We start from the raw sequence: 16,536 nt of genomic DNA on the forward strand, positions 1-16,536 counted from the left end.
ATTGCCTTTGTACTGATGCAGCTGCCTGGTGTCTTCCTGCTCCATTGCTGGTATTTAAATTTCATTTGTCATAATAACGGGATGCTGCTATAACAATTGCAATTTGTAAAAGCAGATATAATAATTATGAAGATTAGTGAAACATCTAAAGAAAATTTTAATTTCATCTGGGACTGTTCCTAAACTAATAAAGATGTTGTTGCTTTTAGAAGACCTAAAGATTATAGATAAGTAACCTCTTTTTTGGCCAAGATCATTTATTTTCACCTTCTGCAGCTTGACCTGATAGATGATAATGGCCCTTTCATGCCTGTAATGATACAAGTTGTTCATGGTCCATTGACCCAATTTAATCCTGATACAGACTAACCCGTGAATGCAGGAACTGTAGAATCAGTAGACTGTAGTCTCTTTTTTAAAAAGCAATTGTGGCTGAATATTTCCACACATCCTGTAAGAGGACATATTCAGTCTTTGTATATTTCAAGAAATAATGCAATCATTGAAATGCTAATACATTTTAACCACAAAAAGAAAGTAATAAGGGGAAAATGATTCTTTTAAAATACCATATTGGAAAGTATACAAAAGAGTGCCTAGAATTTTATGAAACAATGATCCTTGAAATCAACTTTTAAATTGATTGTAAACTGACTTGTGGTAAAGTTAAAAACACTTTTAGGGGAACTAATTCTAGACCATGTTATTTTATAAAAAGAGTTGAAAATTTCCCCGCTTGAATTGATGAAAGATTAGGACCATAGCCCTAACCAGAAACAGTTTAATGCTGCTATGTTTAGTGAAGAAATGAAGGAATCACTTATTTTAGAATTCCTCAAACTATCTCAAGCCATACTTTCTTGGTCCAGTGGACCATATCTGAAAGTTTACAGTGCCTACTTCTGGCAAATATATACATGTAGAGAGAAGGCAGAATTGTAGGCTTACTGATATGTGTGTTGCAATTTCCACAACTACATGTGACAGAACTAGGTAGAAAGTTACAAGAGAGACCCCAATTCTCCATTTGTTATTCAGGCAAAGGACAATGCTTCAGAAGTTGTAGGGTCATCAATCCAGACTGAATTACAGTCTTGCCTAGATCTGGTGGTGACTTATCCACAGATACTCAGACTAGTTATGATTCTCAAAATCATCGTTTGTTTTCAGTGATTATTTTTCCTAATCTTTTTCAAACTTGAAAACCTCTCTTATCTACCTTGTCAAGATAACACCATAAATTTGATTGATGCTATGTTGCTCTTGTTTCTATTTTAAATCTTCTTTTTTTAATCTTAAGTATAAAGGGAAGCTGACAAATAACAATCTGCTGTCAGTGAAAAGATGTGTGCATCTAAAATTAAATTTGTAGTGAGACACATAATTCATTTCATTCATTCTTTTAAAGACATTTAGCTACTTAACTGAGTAGCCTACCAGCTTTATATTGATTAATCTCTGTTCCATTTGCTCTTTTTGGCAACATATTGTATATTTATAAGCAATATGTGTATGTGTATATACATATTGATATTTCCAGGTAATTGGGTTTTTTCCTCATATAAAACAATCTACTCTTTAAAAATTAGTCTTTTCAGGGACACCTGGGTGGCTCAGTCCGTTAAACATCTGACTCTTGGTTTTGGCTCAGGTCATGATCTCATGGTTTGTGAGTTTGACCCCCTCATCAGGCTCTGTGCTGACAGCACAAGCCTGCTTGGGATTTTCTCTTCCCTCTCTCTCTCTGCTCCTACCCCACTTGCCCCTTCTGTCTCTCTCAAAAAATAAATACATAAGCTTAAGGTTTGTTTTTTTTTTTAATTAGTCTTTTCAGAAAAAAATATATTTCTAGCTGTAAGATTTTATATAGGTCCTCTGGTATTTTTGATATTTAAAAAAATTCACTTATGAATTTAATTTTGAGTTGTTTATACTTTAAAAAATATTTTAATGTTTATTTATTTTGATAGAGAACGAGTTGGGGAGGAACAGAGGGAGAGAAAGAGAGAGAGAGAGAGAGAATCCCAAGCAGGCTGTCAGTGCAGAGCCCTACAAGGGGATCAGTCTCACCGACCATGACCTGAGCCGAAATCAAGAGTCAGACACTCAACTGACTGAACCATCCAGGCACCCTGTGTTCTTAACACTTTTAAACCTTATAATATAAATTTTCAAATACACAAAATAAAAGGAATTATATAATAAAATTCCTCATTTCCATTACCCAGCTTCAACAATTATTAGTACACCGTCCCTGATATATTATTTAGTTTTATCCTTTCTCAGCAGTTTACTTAATTTACTTGAATATTGGTGATTAAGCAATGAATAATTTGGATTTTGTCTTTATGGATATAATCCCAGGGGCATGAAACTCCTAAAGCTGCCTGTGAAACTAATTTTTTTCTTTTTTACATAAACTCAGTTTTTGACAGACATTCTTTGAGATAAACCCAATCCTATGACCTACTCCTTTGAATCTTTTTCTCATGGCTTTGACTTAAGCTTATGTTATAAAACTAATCCACCTTCACATTCATGCTGGTATGACATTTAAACATTGACATTAGTGTTAATTCTTGTTCTCTGTCCTTCTTTGTGTCTGTCTCCATTTCGTTAACAGTTTGGAAATACTTTGAGTTTTTTCATTTAAAAAATTGTCTCAACGACTATGTGTGTGTGGCATGCTTTTGCGAACACAGATCTTTTCTGTGGGCTGACTAGTTTCCGTCCATTTCCTCATCAAATGCTCCTGACACTGTACAGTTACAGTTTTTATTTACAGATGAGAAAATGGAGTCTGAGGTTAAAGATGCTGGAGTAAGTGACAGATACCAGTCTCAATCCCCAGTTTCTCTGAGACCAAAAATATATTGACATAATCATTTAATAACATTTTGTGGATGCCCAGTCCTTAAGAGTTGTATATGAACTGCTACTCTTATCAAGAACATCTACATCTTCCTTCTCTGTTCACCATAGGTTTTAACATATGTACTTACTAAATTTATTGTATAATGTATTGAATCATCTTTTCCTTTTGTATTTGGCATTCCTCTGTCCCCAAACAGACTATATACGTTTCAAAAATTGAAGTCATGACAAATAGTTTATATCACTCCATATTTCCTTATATAAACATATTTTTCTTAAAAGATAGGGTAAATTGGATTTTGAATTTTTTTCCAGAGGATTATTTCATTTTCTGAGGTAATCTGCCAAATGAATATACTTAAGGATCATTCAAAATATGGAAGAATAAAAAGTAGCAAAACTATATATAATTATAATGAAGAATAAAGGTATTTTTATCAGTAGCTTTACCATTTTTCACCAAAATGGTGTCAGAGCTTATGATAGGAAAATTTGCTAGGTTGTCACTATTTCTCCAGTCCTTTGAGTTCTGCCTTCCCAAATCACCATGCTATTCATTGGGTTCTATGACCAAAGTAGAGAAGGCAACTGCCATTTACTGATTAGCAACCATGCTCTTACTCCTGTACCAGATGTTTTCCCTTTGTTATTTTGTTTAGTGATGTGACATTAAAGAATTAGATGTTAAAAGCATGAGAACAGAAGTTAGACTGTCCAGTTTCCCATCTCCCTCTGCCACTCACCAGCTCTATAACCCTGGTCAAGTAATTTAACTTCTCTCACTCATTCTCCCATCTCAAACATAAATAACATCAGTCATGGCCTCATGATTGATTAAAGGAGATCATCTATAAAGCACTGAAAATAGTATTTAGCATATAGTAAGCACTTAAAAACTACAGCCAGTTGTAATGATTGTGGTATTATTGTGTAACTATACAATACATACTATAGAAACATGCATTAGCAGTTTAAACCACTGTCAACTGAACGTAAGCTGTCTATTGCCTAATAGCCTTAGAAATCAAATGCATGACATAAGGTACTTAATGCCCATTGTGGGGAAGAACTGTTAGTGCACCATGAATTTGTAGAGTCTCAAATAGTATTTGGTTTTAAAAGAAGTAATAATGTTTAACATATAAAACTGGTATTTTCACAACTGCTTTGTTTGTGTTTGTTGAATTATGATTTCCTCTGTTTTCCCTCTGTTTCCTGTCATATGATCTATGTCATCGCTATGAATGTGAAGGCTATCTCCATACTGATGACTTCCAAATTCATAACTCCAGCCCTGCCTTCTTCCCTGAACTTCACCCTGGCATACCACGGTTTCATGAACACCTCCATATTGATATCTTGAAATCATAAGATAAAAAAATTAGTAAGATTAAAAAAAAAGTAAACTTTTGATTGCTCTTCACATTCATTCACACTCATTTCCCAAATCTTAGAATTGGATCCTCTTCCATTTTCCCATTTTTTTTATGGATTCCCTGCACACCCTCTTCCTTACCCTTACTCTGACTTCGCTGACATGAGAAACACAGTCACTTAAGATCTGTTCTCTACTCCGTTCCCTATATTCAGTCATCAGCTAGCCCTGGAAGTTCTACCTCCAAAATGTACCATTAATCCATTCACTTCTCTTTCCTTCCACTCCCATACTCCAAACCACCATCATCTTTGCCTGGTCCTTTAAAATAACCACCTGATGTGCCCATACTCTTGCCTCACTATCACCCACTTATAAATGGCACCATGTTTCTCCCCTGCTTAAATATGCTTCTTATTCCCTTAAAATAAAATCCCAAATAATTGCCTTAGCCAGAAAGACCCTTTAAGTTGCCCTCTTCAAATCCATCTTCTTGCTTTTTCCTTCTTACTCACTATCTTGATATTATTTCTGTTCTTCAGATCACCCACTTTCTTTTCCCTGTCCAGGCTTTTATTTATTTTGCTTGTCATGTTCTTTATATTGTTCTTTTTATCTTTTAGAGTCAGTGTAAATACAGCCTTCTCAAAGTGTTTTTTTTCTTTTTTTCCTGATCATCTTCTTTAAGTAGATCACTTACCTGCTATTCTCTTCCATAACAAAAGTTTTCCTCAGCATATTTCAGAATCTGTAATTATATATTCGTGTGTTTATTTGGCTTGTCTTCTCCACTGGACTCTAAGCCCCATGTGGGTAGATAACACATCTGTTTCTTTTGAGACTGTTTACCAAACAAGTGTCTAGCATATAGTAGGCACTCAATAAATATTTGTGAAATGAATGGCTTAAACAATAACATTATTTATTTTTCTTCAGAATTCTTTTCTGGACAGATTGGGATGCCAATTTTCCTCGCATCGAATCTGCTTCCATGAGTGGTGCTGGCAGAAAAACCATCTACAAAGACATGAAAACTGGAGCTTGGCCAAATGGACTAACTGTGGACCACTTTGAAAAAAGGATAGTTTGGACAGATGCCAGGTTTAAAAAAAAATGATCTTTTTCTTCTATATCTTCTGTTACCTTTCACAGATAGTATTTATAAACACAAAAGATGTCCTAACATGCATGTATTATATATACACACATTGAAATTGGTGGTAATATTTATTTGTTTTCCATATGATGGTGGTGGTGATGTTTGTTTGTTTTTGTTATGATGGGCTTATTTTTTCTTTCTACAAATCAGACACCCATAAAATATTTTAAATATTTTTTATAAAATATTTTCTCTGGCATTTATGTAAGTAATATGATAACATAACTGGACTATCTGAATACGTTTTGATAAAATACTGATTTATTACCTTTCTGTAGGTCAGATGCTATTTATTCAGCCCTCTATGATGGAACAGGCATGATAGAAATCATCCGAGGTCATGAATACCTTTCCCATCCTTTTGCTGTGTCTCTATATGGAAGTGAGGTCTACTGGACAGACTGGAGGACCAACACATTGTCAAAAGCCAATAAGTGGACAGGGCAGAATGTCAGTGTGATTCAGAAAACCAGTGCCCAGCCATTCGACCTTCAGATATACCACCCCAGCCGACAGCCCCACGGTAAGTGCTGGTTGTGAAGTAACCATCCAGAAAGTATTTTCACCTTAGTCATATAAGATTTGAAGTGCAAAATCACTTCTATAAGTTAAGTTATTAATATTTTATGTATATGGTAGAAGTAGTTCCAGAGTTTGTTTTAATTCAGAATATTTTTTTCTTTCCCTTTTTTTCATATAGTAGTAAAGAAATCTTAGAAATTAAGGGTTTTACACAAAGTCCTCACATTTTTAGTCACTGCTTGTATCTATAAAAAATACTGTGGAAAGTTGTAAAAGGTCTTTATATTGAGAATCTATCACCAGACTAGGATCAGAAAGGACACAGTGATGTTTGCCTTCAAATGTTGCCTGTGAAGTATGTTGGGAGGAGATGGGGTGGTGTGGAAGAAAGAATGAAGCATCTGCTTGAGCTTTTCCATCTTAAGAGAACTGAGTTCACATGAACATATGTGCTACCTCTCCCCATACACTCCACATTTTGGATCAATAGTAATCTCCATCTTGGCTTTGGGATTTCATTTCTTCCACTCAATCCTTGCCAAATGTTCTTAATATCAAGTCTGAACATTTTTCTTCCCTTTTTTTTTTTTTTTTCTGGGCTACTATGGCCATCCGGTGTAACGTCAGCTCATCCTTTTATACCTCTTGATGGAGTCTTCCCCTTTATAATGTGTGTCTTAACCAAAAGAATCTCATTCCAAAACAAACAGTGTTTTCTTATCATTAGTAGATTTTTACTTGAGAATATTATGTTCAGATGACAGCTCTTTACTGGAGGATACATTTTCTCCTTGTCTCCCTCTTTCAGTGTAGAGTAGACAGATCTTCCACTTTGTTAGCATTTCTGGTCTTACAGACTTCACTTCAATCCTTATTTTAGATTTATGTTATAATATCTTCACCTGCTTGTGACTAAAACTAGTCACCTTTCTGGTCTGTAAATTCCTTAGCTATCCTTTTTCTTTCTTCAATACTTGGCCTTCATTCTCTCTTGATACTATTTCTTCTACGAAAATTTCCTCATCTGTAAAATTTTCTGTGCCCTGTCTCTGACATAGTCTGATTGAATCTAGTTTTGGTCCCAGACACTTTCGGTTTCTCAGTCTCAGTTTTCTTATATAACAGATCCTTCTTTGTCTGTGGGAGTTTCTACATACCATGTACTAAATGAGCAATCATGTTAAATCTTTTCTATCATCCTTAATTCCTCTACTCTTTTCATCCTACAAACCTGCACGACACGGGGACATTAAGAGGAGACAATAGAGCTTAGTCACTTTTGTGCTTAATAGGCATTTGATTTAACTAAATTGAAATAAAGCAGGAAATCATGATTCTGGCCAACAATGTGACACTAATACAATACAATACAATAAAAAATTTTTCTTTTCTGAATACTTCCTTCAGCATGAAAGAGTATCAAGTCATCAACATTGTATGTTGATGACATGCAGGATTGGTTTTAATTTTTATGAAAGCAAAATATGTACTTCTATGTTTTTGTGACCCAGACTCTGGCATTTTTTAGGAGCTGTAGTTTTTATGTTTAGAGTAATTTAAATGAATTGGACCATGAAAAACAGCCTGGGTTTATGTATTACATCATTCCCCTCCTCAAAATAGGATCAATGTATTTCATTTACTAACTGTCTAATTTGCCCACATTGACATGAGCCCTAGAAAATTTATAGAATGGAAAGGAAAATGATACTTTCTAGCTTTTCTGACATTTTCATATATATAGAAAGAACCGAAACAAAGTACAGTAGTTCCCTCCCCACACTCTGCCATTGTTTCACTCTCCCTGATCACCTCTGGTCTAAAAGCAGAATATCCTCCTTCTAAACTATCATTAGAAGATCAATGACAGCCTAACACTATGTTACAATGCCTACATCATTCACCTCACTTCATCCATCACGTAGGTGTTTTATCATTTCCTAACATCGCAAGCACAAGGGTGAGTACAATATGGTATTTTGAGACAGAGAAATACCACATTCACATAAATTTTATGACAGTATGCTATTATAATTTTTCTATTTATTGTCATTCGATTGCTGTGTCTAATTATTAAATTAGATTTATCATAGATATATATCATAGGTATGTGTGCATAGGAAAAAAACATAGTATATATAGGACTTGGTAACATCAATAATTTCAGGCATCTATTTGGGATGTATCCTTCCTGGATAAGGAGAGATTGCTGTAATTCATTTGTTGGTGGGGAGATTTTTTTGACATAATTTTTTTAATGTTTTTATTTATTTTTATTTTTTGAGAGACACAGAGACAGAGCACAAAGTGAGGGAGGGGCAGAGAGAGGGAGACGCAGAATCCAAAGTAGGTTCCAGGCTCTGAGCTGTCAGCACAGAGCCCAACGTCAGGCTTGAACCCATGAACTATGAGATCATGACCTGAGCTGAAGTTGGACACTTAACTGACAGAGCCACCCAGGTTCCCCAACATCATTTTTTTTTTAATTTCTTTTGAGAGAGACAGAGAGAGAGAGACAGAGAGAGAGAGACAGAGAGAGAGAGAGAGAGAGAGAGAGAGAATCTTAAGCAGGCTCCACACTCAGTGTGGAGCCCGAGGCAGATCTCAATCCCACCCCTGAGATCATGATCTGAGATGAAATCAAGAGTCAGATGCACAACTGACAGCCACCCAGGCACCAATTGACGTCTTCACTTAACTTGAAACATGATTTATATAAGACTTCTCCAATTTGCAGAAAATAAAGAAGTTTTTACTTTATGGATCTGATTTAACATACAGAATTCAGGGCAGATATTCTAGTCTTTATATACTTTTAGAGAATGTCACCTATAACGAGACCTTGCTATTTCCTAATTGAAATTCAGTCAGTTTCCAATTGTGAGAATGATCAGAGAGCATTCTACTTTTCCCCAGTATAAGGATCACTGAGCATATAACAATCATTATCCATCTTGTTTATCTGCTTCAGTGAAGTAACACTTCCACTGCTATGGGAAAAAAATAAAAAAAAGATGTACGAATATATTGACTATTACCAAGGATAGTGTTGCAGTAAAAATGGTGGCAAAGGTTCAGTGTTAATACAAGTAAAATAATAATAGCACCCTGTTTTCTGGTGAATAATAATGTAAAGTTCACGGAAAATAATAAATTTTAAAAATACATGACATTCAGTGCTATAAAATTGAAATATATCTTTCAAAAATTAAAGAAATAAAGGTTACAGATAGTCTTTGAAATTATCTAATCCTCCAAGTAGGAAGTTAATGAATGTTTTAATACCAGTTTTCATACATTCATCTTGTGCATAAATTTCCAAGTTGGTTATTGAATACAAAAGTAAAACTTTTCAAAAAGAAAATGTATTTTAGAACCTTTGGTTTCTAATGTTGTTGTTATTTGGGATGAAGAAGAAACAATCAAAGCTCAAACGTATGCAATATAAAGGAGCAATAGTGGGTATATTAAATCTAATTTTTAAAAAATGTTTATGTTTGAGAGAGAGAGAGCACACGCACAACTGGGAGAAGGGCACTGAGAGAGGTGACAGAGGATCCAAGCCAACTCTGTATGCTGATAGCAGAGACTCGAACTCACAAACTATGAGATCATGACCTGAGCCAAAGTCGGAAGCTTAATTGACTGAGCCACCCAGACACCCCACTGTCATTGATCATTTTAATGCATGTTTCTATACATAAATATGTATCTTTACTTAATAACTTTGGGGTTTGTTGCTGTCGTTAGCAAGTCATATGGTCTTTTAGTTGCCAGAAACTGATAGATGAACATAAGCCCTTCCAAAACGTATCACTAAACCCTAATGAAAATTAACCCATAGTCTTTGTTTTATAGTTTTTCTTTATTTATTTTTTAAATCTACTCTCGGCAACTTTCAAATACTTTCAAATAATACTTAGTATTATTTTTTATAAAGGACTTTTATTTATTTTGAAAGAGAGTGTGAGTAGGTTAGGGACAGAGAAAGAGGGGAGAGAGAGAATCAGAAGCAGACTCCACACTGTCAGTGCAGAACTCGATGTGGGGCTCGAACTTGTGAACTGTGAGATCATGAGCCGAAATTAAGCGTCTGCCGCTTAACCGACTGAGCCATCCAGGTGCCCCTTAATAGAGTATTATTAACTGTAATCACCCACAGTGTACATTACATTGCCATGGCTTATTTATTTTACAACTAGAAGTTTGTACCTTTTGACTCTCTTCATCCATTTCACCCAAACCCCACCTTTTCCTTTTGGAAACCAGCAATTTGTTCTCTGTATTTATATGTTCAGTGTTTTGTTGCTGTTGTTGTTTTGTTTTAAGATTTCACATGTAAGTGAGATCATATGGCATTCGTATTTCTCTGACTTATTTCTCTTAGCATAATGCCCTCAAGGTCCATACATGTTGCTGCAGATGACAAGATTTCCTTCCTTTTTCATGACTAAATATTTTGAAATATATAAATTTTCTTTATCCATTCATCCATTGATAGGCACCTAGATTGTTCCTATGTGTTTGCTACTATAAAAAAAGTGCTGCAATGAACATGAGACTGCATATGACATCTCCTATGCCAAAAAAGCAAAGCAAGAAAGTTGAAAGTAAGGACACAGAGTAGTAGTTTTATGCTGATAGATACTGTAGGAACCAAGGACAGAAATATGAAAATAAAATATTGGGAAATTTCGAATAAGAATGTTACATAACATGTACTGTAGTTTCACACTGGCTAGGATAGTCACATTTCATCCCTATATGCCCTTTTCCATTGATTGGGCTGACAACTAGACACTTAACCTAAATTTTCTATTTTTTTAAAGTTTTATTCATTTATTTTTGAAAGAAAGAAAGAAAGAAAGAAAGAAAGAAAGAAAGAAAGAAAGAAAGAAAGAGAACACAAGCGGGGGGAGGGGCAGAGAGAGAGAGAGGGAGACACAGAACCCGAAGCAGGCTCTAGACTCTGAGCTGTCAGCACACAGCCCTATGCAGGTCTGGAACGCGTGAACTGTGAGATCACGACCTAAGCTGAAGTCGGATGCTCAACCCACTGAGCCATCCAAGCGCCCCTAAATTCTCTATTTTCTATATATGTTGTGTATTGGCAATTGATAGCATGTAGTTGATACTTAACGTCCAACCTACTGAATAAATACATGGGAGATGGTAGTTTTCTTAGCATAGAGAGCTCATATAAATAAATATATTTGTTACTTTTATAATATTTGTTACACAAGAACGCCATCATAGATTTCCCTTTAAGGTAAAAATGAATAATAAACATTTATGAAGCCATCTAATTTAAATACATTTTTATCAGTAAAGCACAGCTATTAATTGAATAAATTTTGAGTGCATTAAAAACCAACAGCAACAACAAAATTTATGATAAACTATTTTTGAGAAATATGTTAGTTTTGTTTGGATAATGAGATCTGGGCTTGTATGATTAAGCATTAAATTAAAATTATATCATCATCCTGACTTTGTAATAATAAGGAAGGTATGCACTTATATTGCCTTTTTATTAGTCCTTTACAGGCATTACTTTCAATCTGCACAAAGATTTGCAAGAAACATTCTCCTTCTGAGAGGCTTCTCACTTCAAAGCCATATAACAATTATGAATCTTTACACAATTCATATTTCACCTCCTTCACGTTCATGCTTAACACCACAAGAACTCCTTTAGCACTTAGAGCTTGTATGGGTATATAATATTTTCCTAACTCTGTTTTATTTACCCACTACATTATACAATATTTGAGTAGAAGAATGCCACTTATTTATTTGTGTCCACTATATAGCAAAGTCCTTTATAATGTTATTAATTATAATATTATTAACACCTGACACTTGCTAATTTTCATTCCAATTGTATGAGGAAGGTGTTAGCAACATAGTTTTATAGATAAGGAACTTAAGGAAGATAAATACTAAGTTATTTCCTCAAGGTCTATAGCCAGAAGGTGTTTGCCCAGTTATCTGACTTCAAGGAAAGTGACCTCAGAGCTCTTGCCTTAACCACTCTGCTCTACAATAAGTTCCTGTTTGAGATTCTCCTTGGAATTTTTATTTTATGTCACCGATGGCAGTAGAGAGTCATTTTATTGCCTTTTAAGTGGGACAGACTAATTCTTACCTTCTTGGAGTTTATAGTCTAGAAGGGGAACAAACTAAATTAAAAACTAGGATCAATAAAATAACTGTTATCATGGATTGAATTTGAATGTAAGAGTATAGCAAATAGATTTTAAAGGGCAGTAGGGTGTGTTCCTAAAAAGACCTTGGGTTAGTCTAGTTCAACCCATTCCTCTGTCACTCACTAACTAGGCTTGTCTAGCTGAGGCAAAATAATTCACTTCTGGGATCTCATTTCCTCATTTGTAGGTCGAAGCAGCTAGAGGTAAGGAGGAAATAAATGGAAAACACGATTGGGCAGGGATCAGACCATGTTGGCATTTAAATGGCCCTTTCAAGGAATTTTAATTTTTATCCTCTAGGATAGCTAGTTTGAATGATTTCAGACTTGAATGCACATCCAAATTACCTACAGAGGTCACTAAAACACAGATTACTGGGCTGCGCTCAAGAGATTTAGATTCAGTAGGCCTAGAGTGTGGCTTCAGATTTTGCATTTTTAACAAATTCCCAGGGGATGGTGATGTTGCCTAAAGAGCCACTTTAGAGCCTTAAGTGAAGGAGAAAATCATTTTTATTTATTTGGTCAACGGAGTGAGAAGAGCAGATTTGGGTGCTAGAAACACGATTTCATCTGTGCGGGGCATAGATTGCAGAGAGACAGCACTGCAGGTAGCACTGGTGAGTGGGCTACTTCTGTAGATCCAGAGCTTAGGTAATGCAAAATCTGGGATGATGGTCATAAGAACAGAGAGAATGGTATGGTTGAGATATGCTTAGAGGCAAAATCAATAAAAATGGTGATAGAAGTTGTGGAGTGGGGGAGATTGGGAAGAAAAGGAAGAATTTGAGATGGTTGTTTTCTCTAGTTTGTGTAATTGGCTTTATGATCAAGATATGACCTAGAGTCCATGGGATTGAGTTAAGGGAGGAGTCCACAAACTTCTGTGAAAGACCTGATAGTAAGCGTTTTAGGCTTTACAGGCCATATGGTCTCTGTTGCAGCTATTCAACTTAGCTGTGTGTGTGAAAGAAATCACATGGAAAATGAACTGTTGTAGCTATGTTTCAATAAAACTTTATTTATAGACACCAAAATTTGAATTTCATATACTTTTCATGTTATAGAATATTCTTTTTTTTTTTTTTTTTTTTTTTTGCCCTACAGTATTAGCCTGCAGGCCAAAGTCTACTGACACCTGGTTTAAAGGATAAACTAAAAAAAATAAACTTTTGATGCACTCAATTTGAGGTACCTCTGGGACATGATGGAATATTCAGGGCTATAAGGCAAGGAGAGTTTAAGCAAGAACTAGAGCTTCAGTATTCATTTAATTTTAGGTTGAAGACAAAAAGATAAATGAGATTTCCCAAGAATATTACAGAAAATGAGAAGAGGGAAAGGACAGAGCCTTGAAGAAAGCGAACACTAAAGAAGAAGGCAAGGCAGAATGCTGAGGAGGTGACCAGAAACAAAGAGATAACAGTCAAAAGAAACAAAAAACAAAAACAAAAAAACAAACAAAAAAAAAACCCCACTAAGACAAGTTTCAAGATGACAGTGTGACAGTGGCCACTTCTCATGGAGAAGTCAAGAAAGATAAAGACATAAGTGTATTCATTGGATTTAGTAATTTGGAGGACAGTCGGCCATAATTTAATTTAGAACAATTTCAGTGGAGCTGTTTGCCTGTATCCTAGTGATCCCAACTATGTCTGAGGTTAGGCATTATTATAAATATTCAAGCCTTTTTACTAAAAATAAATATAATTTATTAAACAAAGAGCTATGTTATTAAGTAGCACAATGTAAATGCAAAGAAAAAAAAAACAAGCGTCATAACAATTAGCTTAGAAGATGCTTGTAATTAAGAGGAAAACTCTAGAGCCAACTCTAGAGCCAGACTGTTTGGGTTCACATTCTAATTTTGTCCTATCCTGACTGTATGACCATTATCTATCCTACCTTTTTATTTGTAAAATGCAATCATTGAAAAGATTAAGTGTGTTAGTTTCTTTTTTTTTTTTTTTTTTTTTTTTTGAGAGAGAGACAAAGAGCAATTGCGGGAGGGGCAGAGAGAGAGGGAGACAGAATCCCAAGCAGGCTCTGCACCATCAGCACAGAGTAGGATACAGGGCTCAAACTCACAAATGTGAGATTATGACCTGAGCTGAAGTCAAGAGTTGGACACTTAACCAACTGGGCCACCCAGGTGCCTCTGCATTAGTTTCTTTTTAAAGCACTTACAAGATATCTGACAAATACTTAGCACTATATAAATGTGGTTAAGTAAATGATAGATAAATAATAGATAATAAGATAGATAGATGATAGATAGATAGACACACAATTCCCTTAGTTACTTTGTTTTACACATCACCATCTCTCCCCTCCCATTAGAAGAGGAGTTGTTTATAAACATGGAGAAAGTATAACTTTCTTCTTTTGTATATAAACCTTCTCCCATCCAGCATGTTGGCCATCCTTCTGTGTCCTCTCTCAGCTCAAAGGTCTTTTCTTAATCACAACTTCACTTGTGTTTAATACTCAGAGTAGTTCAGTTTTTTCATGAATCGAGAATGATTCCACTACTCTGATGGTGGTGGTGGTCGTGGTTGTGGTGGTGGGTTTCTTCTGTATTTCTTTAATTGCTATGTTTGGAATCTGTTCTTGAAAGAATTCATACATGATTGTCACTTTAAATATAGAGTGTTGCAAGTACTTTGTATATTAGACTTTTACCGATTACGAGATGTTTTCCCAGTCTGAAGAAACTTTCCTCTTTCTGAAAAGATCTCAGTTCAATGGGGACTATATATATATTTGTTGATATAAATAGTACTGTTCTGTAGAAACCACTTTATTTTACTTTCAAAGACAGGCTTCTGGCTCAATCATCCTTTTCAATTTTGTTCTTGAAACCCATAGTGACTGTCAAATGTGCAAACTATCTTATATAATACATTAATGACAATATCCCTTAGAAAAATCAAAACCCAGAGACATGAATGAGACATGAGGAGTTTATTCAGTTACAACAATTACATTAAATGTATTTATAAAAATTATACTCCAAGGCAGTATCCATCCCACATGCCTGCTTTGTAAAACATCTATGAGTAGTTAAGAGAATGAATGAATCTAAGTCAATTGGTTCATTTAGAGAAGTAGTATGTATAATAGTTGGAGGCTCAAACTCTAAAATCTGAAACCTATATCCTTCTTAATAGTTCTGTGATTTTAAAGTGTTTTTTTTTTACCGTATTAAAAATTAAGTTTACTCTTCTATAAAATGGGGGCAATTTATTTTTATAAACAAAACTGCCTAATAAGAGAAAAGGAAATAATGCTTATAAAATGCTTTATATCATGGTAAAAATAAATTATTCCATTTTGGAACCTTACTCTATCAATTTTTATCTCACTTGCCTATTATGTTATGTGGCAATATAAGAACTGTGGTCTATTTCTCAAAGAGTAGTTTTAACATTGAAATGATCTAAGTACCTACTATCACTTCAAGAAAATGTATCTAGAGAAAATAAAACTTTTATTGACCACATTGTAAGAAAATTAGCTTATCTTACTTAAGAAAAGATTCTATATTCTAAGAATACTAGTAATATCATTGCTCCTTCAGGGGACAAAATTTCACTTATGAAACTGAAAGAAGGAGGGACTCCATTTGGGCCTCTAAATATATTTAATCATAACCAACATTTATCTTGTTAATAAAAAGGTTTGAGAAAAAAAAATAAATATTCTTGAAACCATGTTACAACATGGAGATGAATCTCAAATATTTGCAAATTATTTAAATCATCTAATTCCACAGTTTACCATATCAAGATCTAACTACTGTCATAAAAGTCAAATTTCTCTTTCTCCATGTATTTCTATAGATGTATATGTATATAGATGATGTATATAGATGTATATATACACATATATATGTGTGTATGGATACACTCCACCCTACATATTATTGACAGTGTTAAAAACATATTATTTCTCCTGCTGTTTTATAGTATCTCTTTATTTCAAAATTTTATGTGCTATCAGTAAAGGATTTATTTTATTTTGCATGAGCCCTATTTTGAAATGTTAATGTTTCAGATGCCTGGGTGGCTCATTTGGTTGGGAATCTGACTCTTGATTTTGGCTAGCTTCATGTTTCCAGGATCAGGAGATCGAGCCCCACTCAGCCAGAGCCTGCTTAAGATTCTCTCTCTCTCTCCCTCTCTCCCTCTCCCTCACTTGCACTTTCTCTCTTTTTCTCTCTCTAAAATATAAATAGAGCGCCTGGGTGGCTCAGTTGGTTAAGCATCTGACTTCGGCTCAGGTCATGATCTCGCGGTCTGTGAGTTCGAGCCCCACATCGGGCTCTGTGCTGACCGCTCAGAGCCTGGAGCCTGTTTCCGATTCTGTGTCTCCCTCTCTCTCTGCCCCTCCCCCGTT

At 35.0% G+C, this 16,536-nt stretch overlaps 1 protein-coding gene across 1 annotated transcript in view; it reads left to right on the forward strand.

The window, feature by feature from the left end:
- Positions 1–16,536, forward strand: part of LRP1B (LDL receptor related protein 1B) — a 1,876,868-nt gene that overhangs the window by 1,260,411 nt on the left and 599,921 nt on the right. Inside the window, exons 26-27 of the mRNA XM_049615676.1 lie at positions 5,186–5,350; positions 5,687–5,931. Of these exons, the coding sequence (XP_049471633.1) occupies positions 5,186–5,350; positions 5,687–5,931 (410 nt within the window). The remainder of the gene's footprint in view (positions 1–5,185; positions 5,351–5,686; positions 5,932–16,536) is intronic.

This window comes from Panthera uncia (genome assembly GCF_023721935.1).
Source record: "Panthera uncia isolate 11264 chromosome C1 unlocalized genomic scaffold, Puncia_PCG_1.0 HiC_scaffold_3, whole genome shotgun sequence".
Lineage (NCBI taxonomy): Eukaryota > Metazoa > Chordata > Mammalia > Carnivora > Felidae > Panthera > Panthera uncia.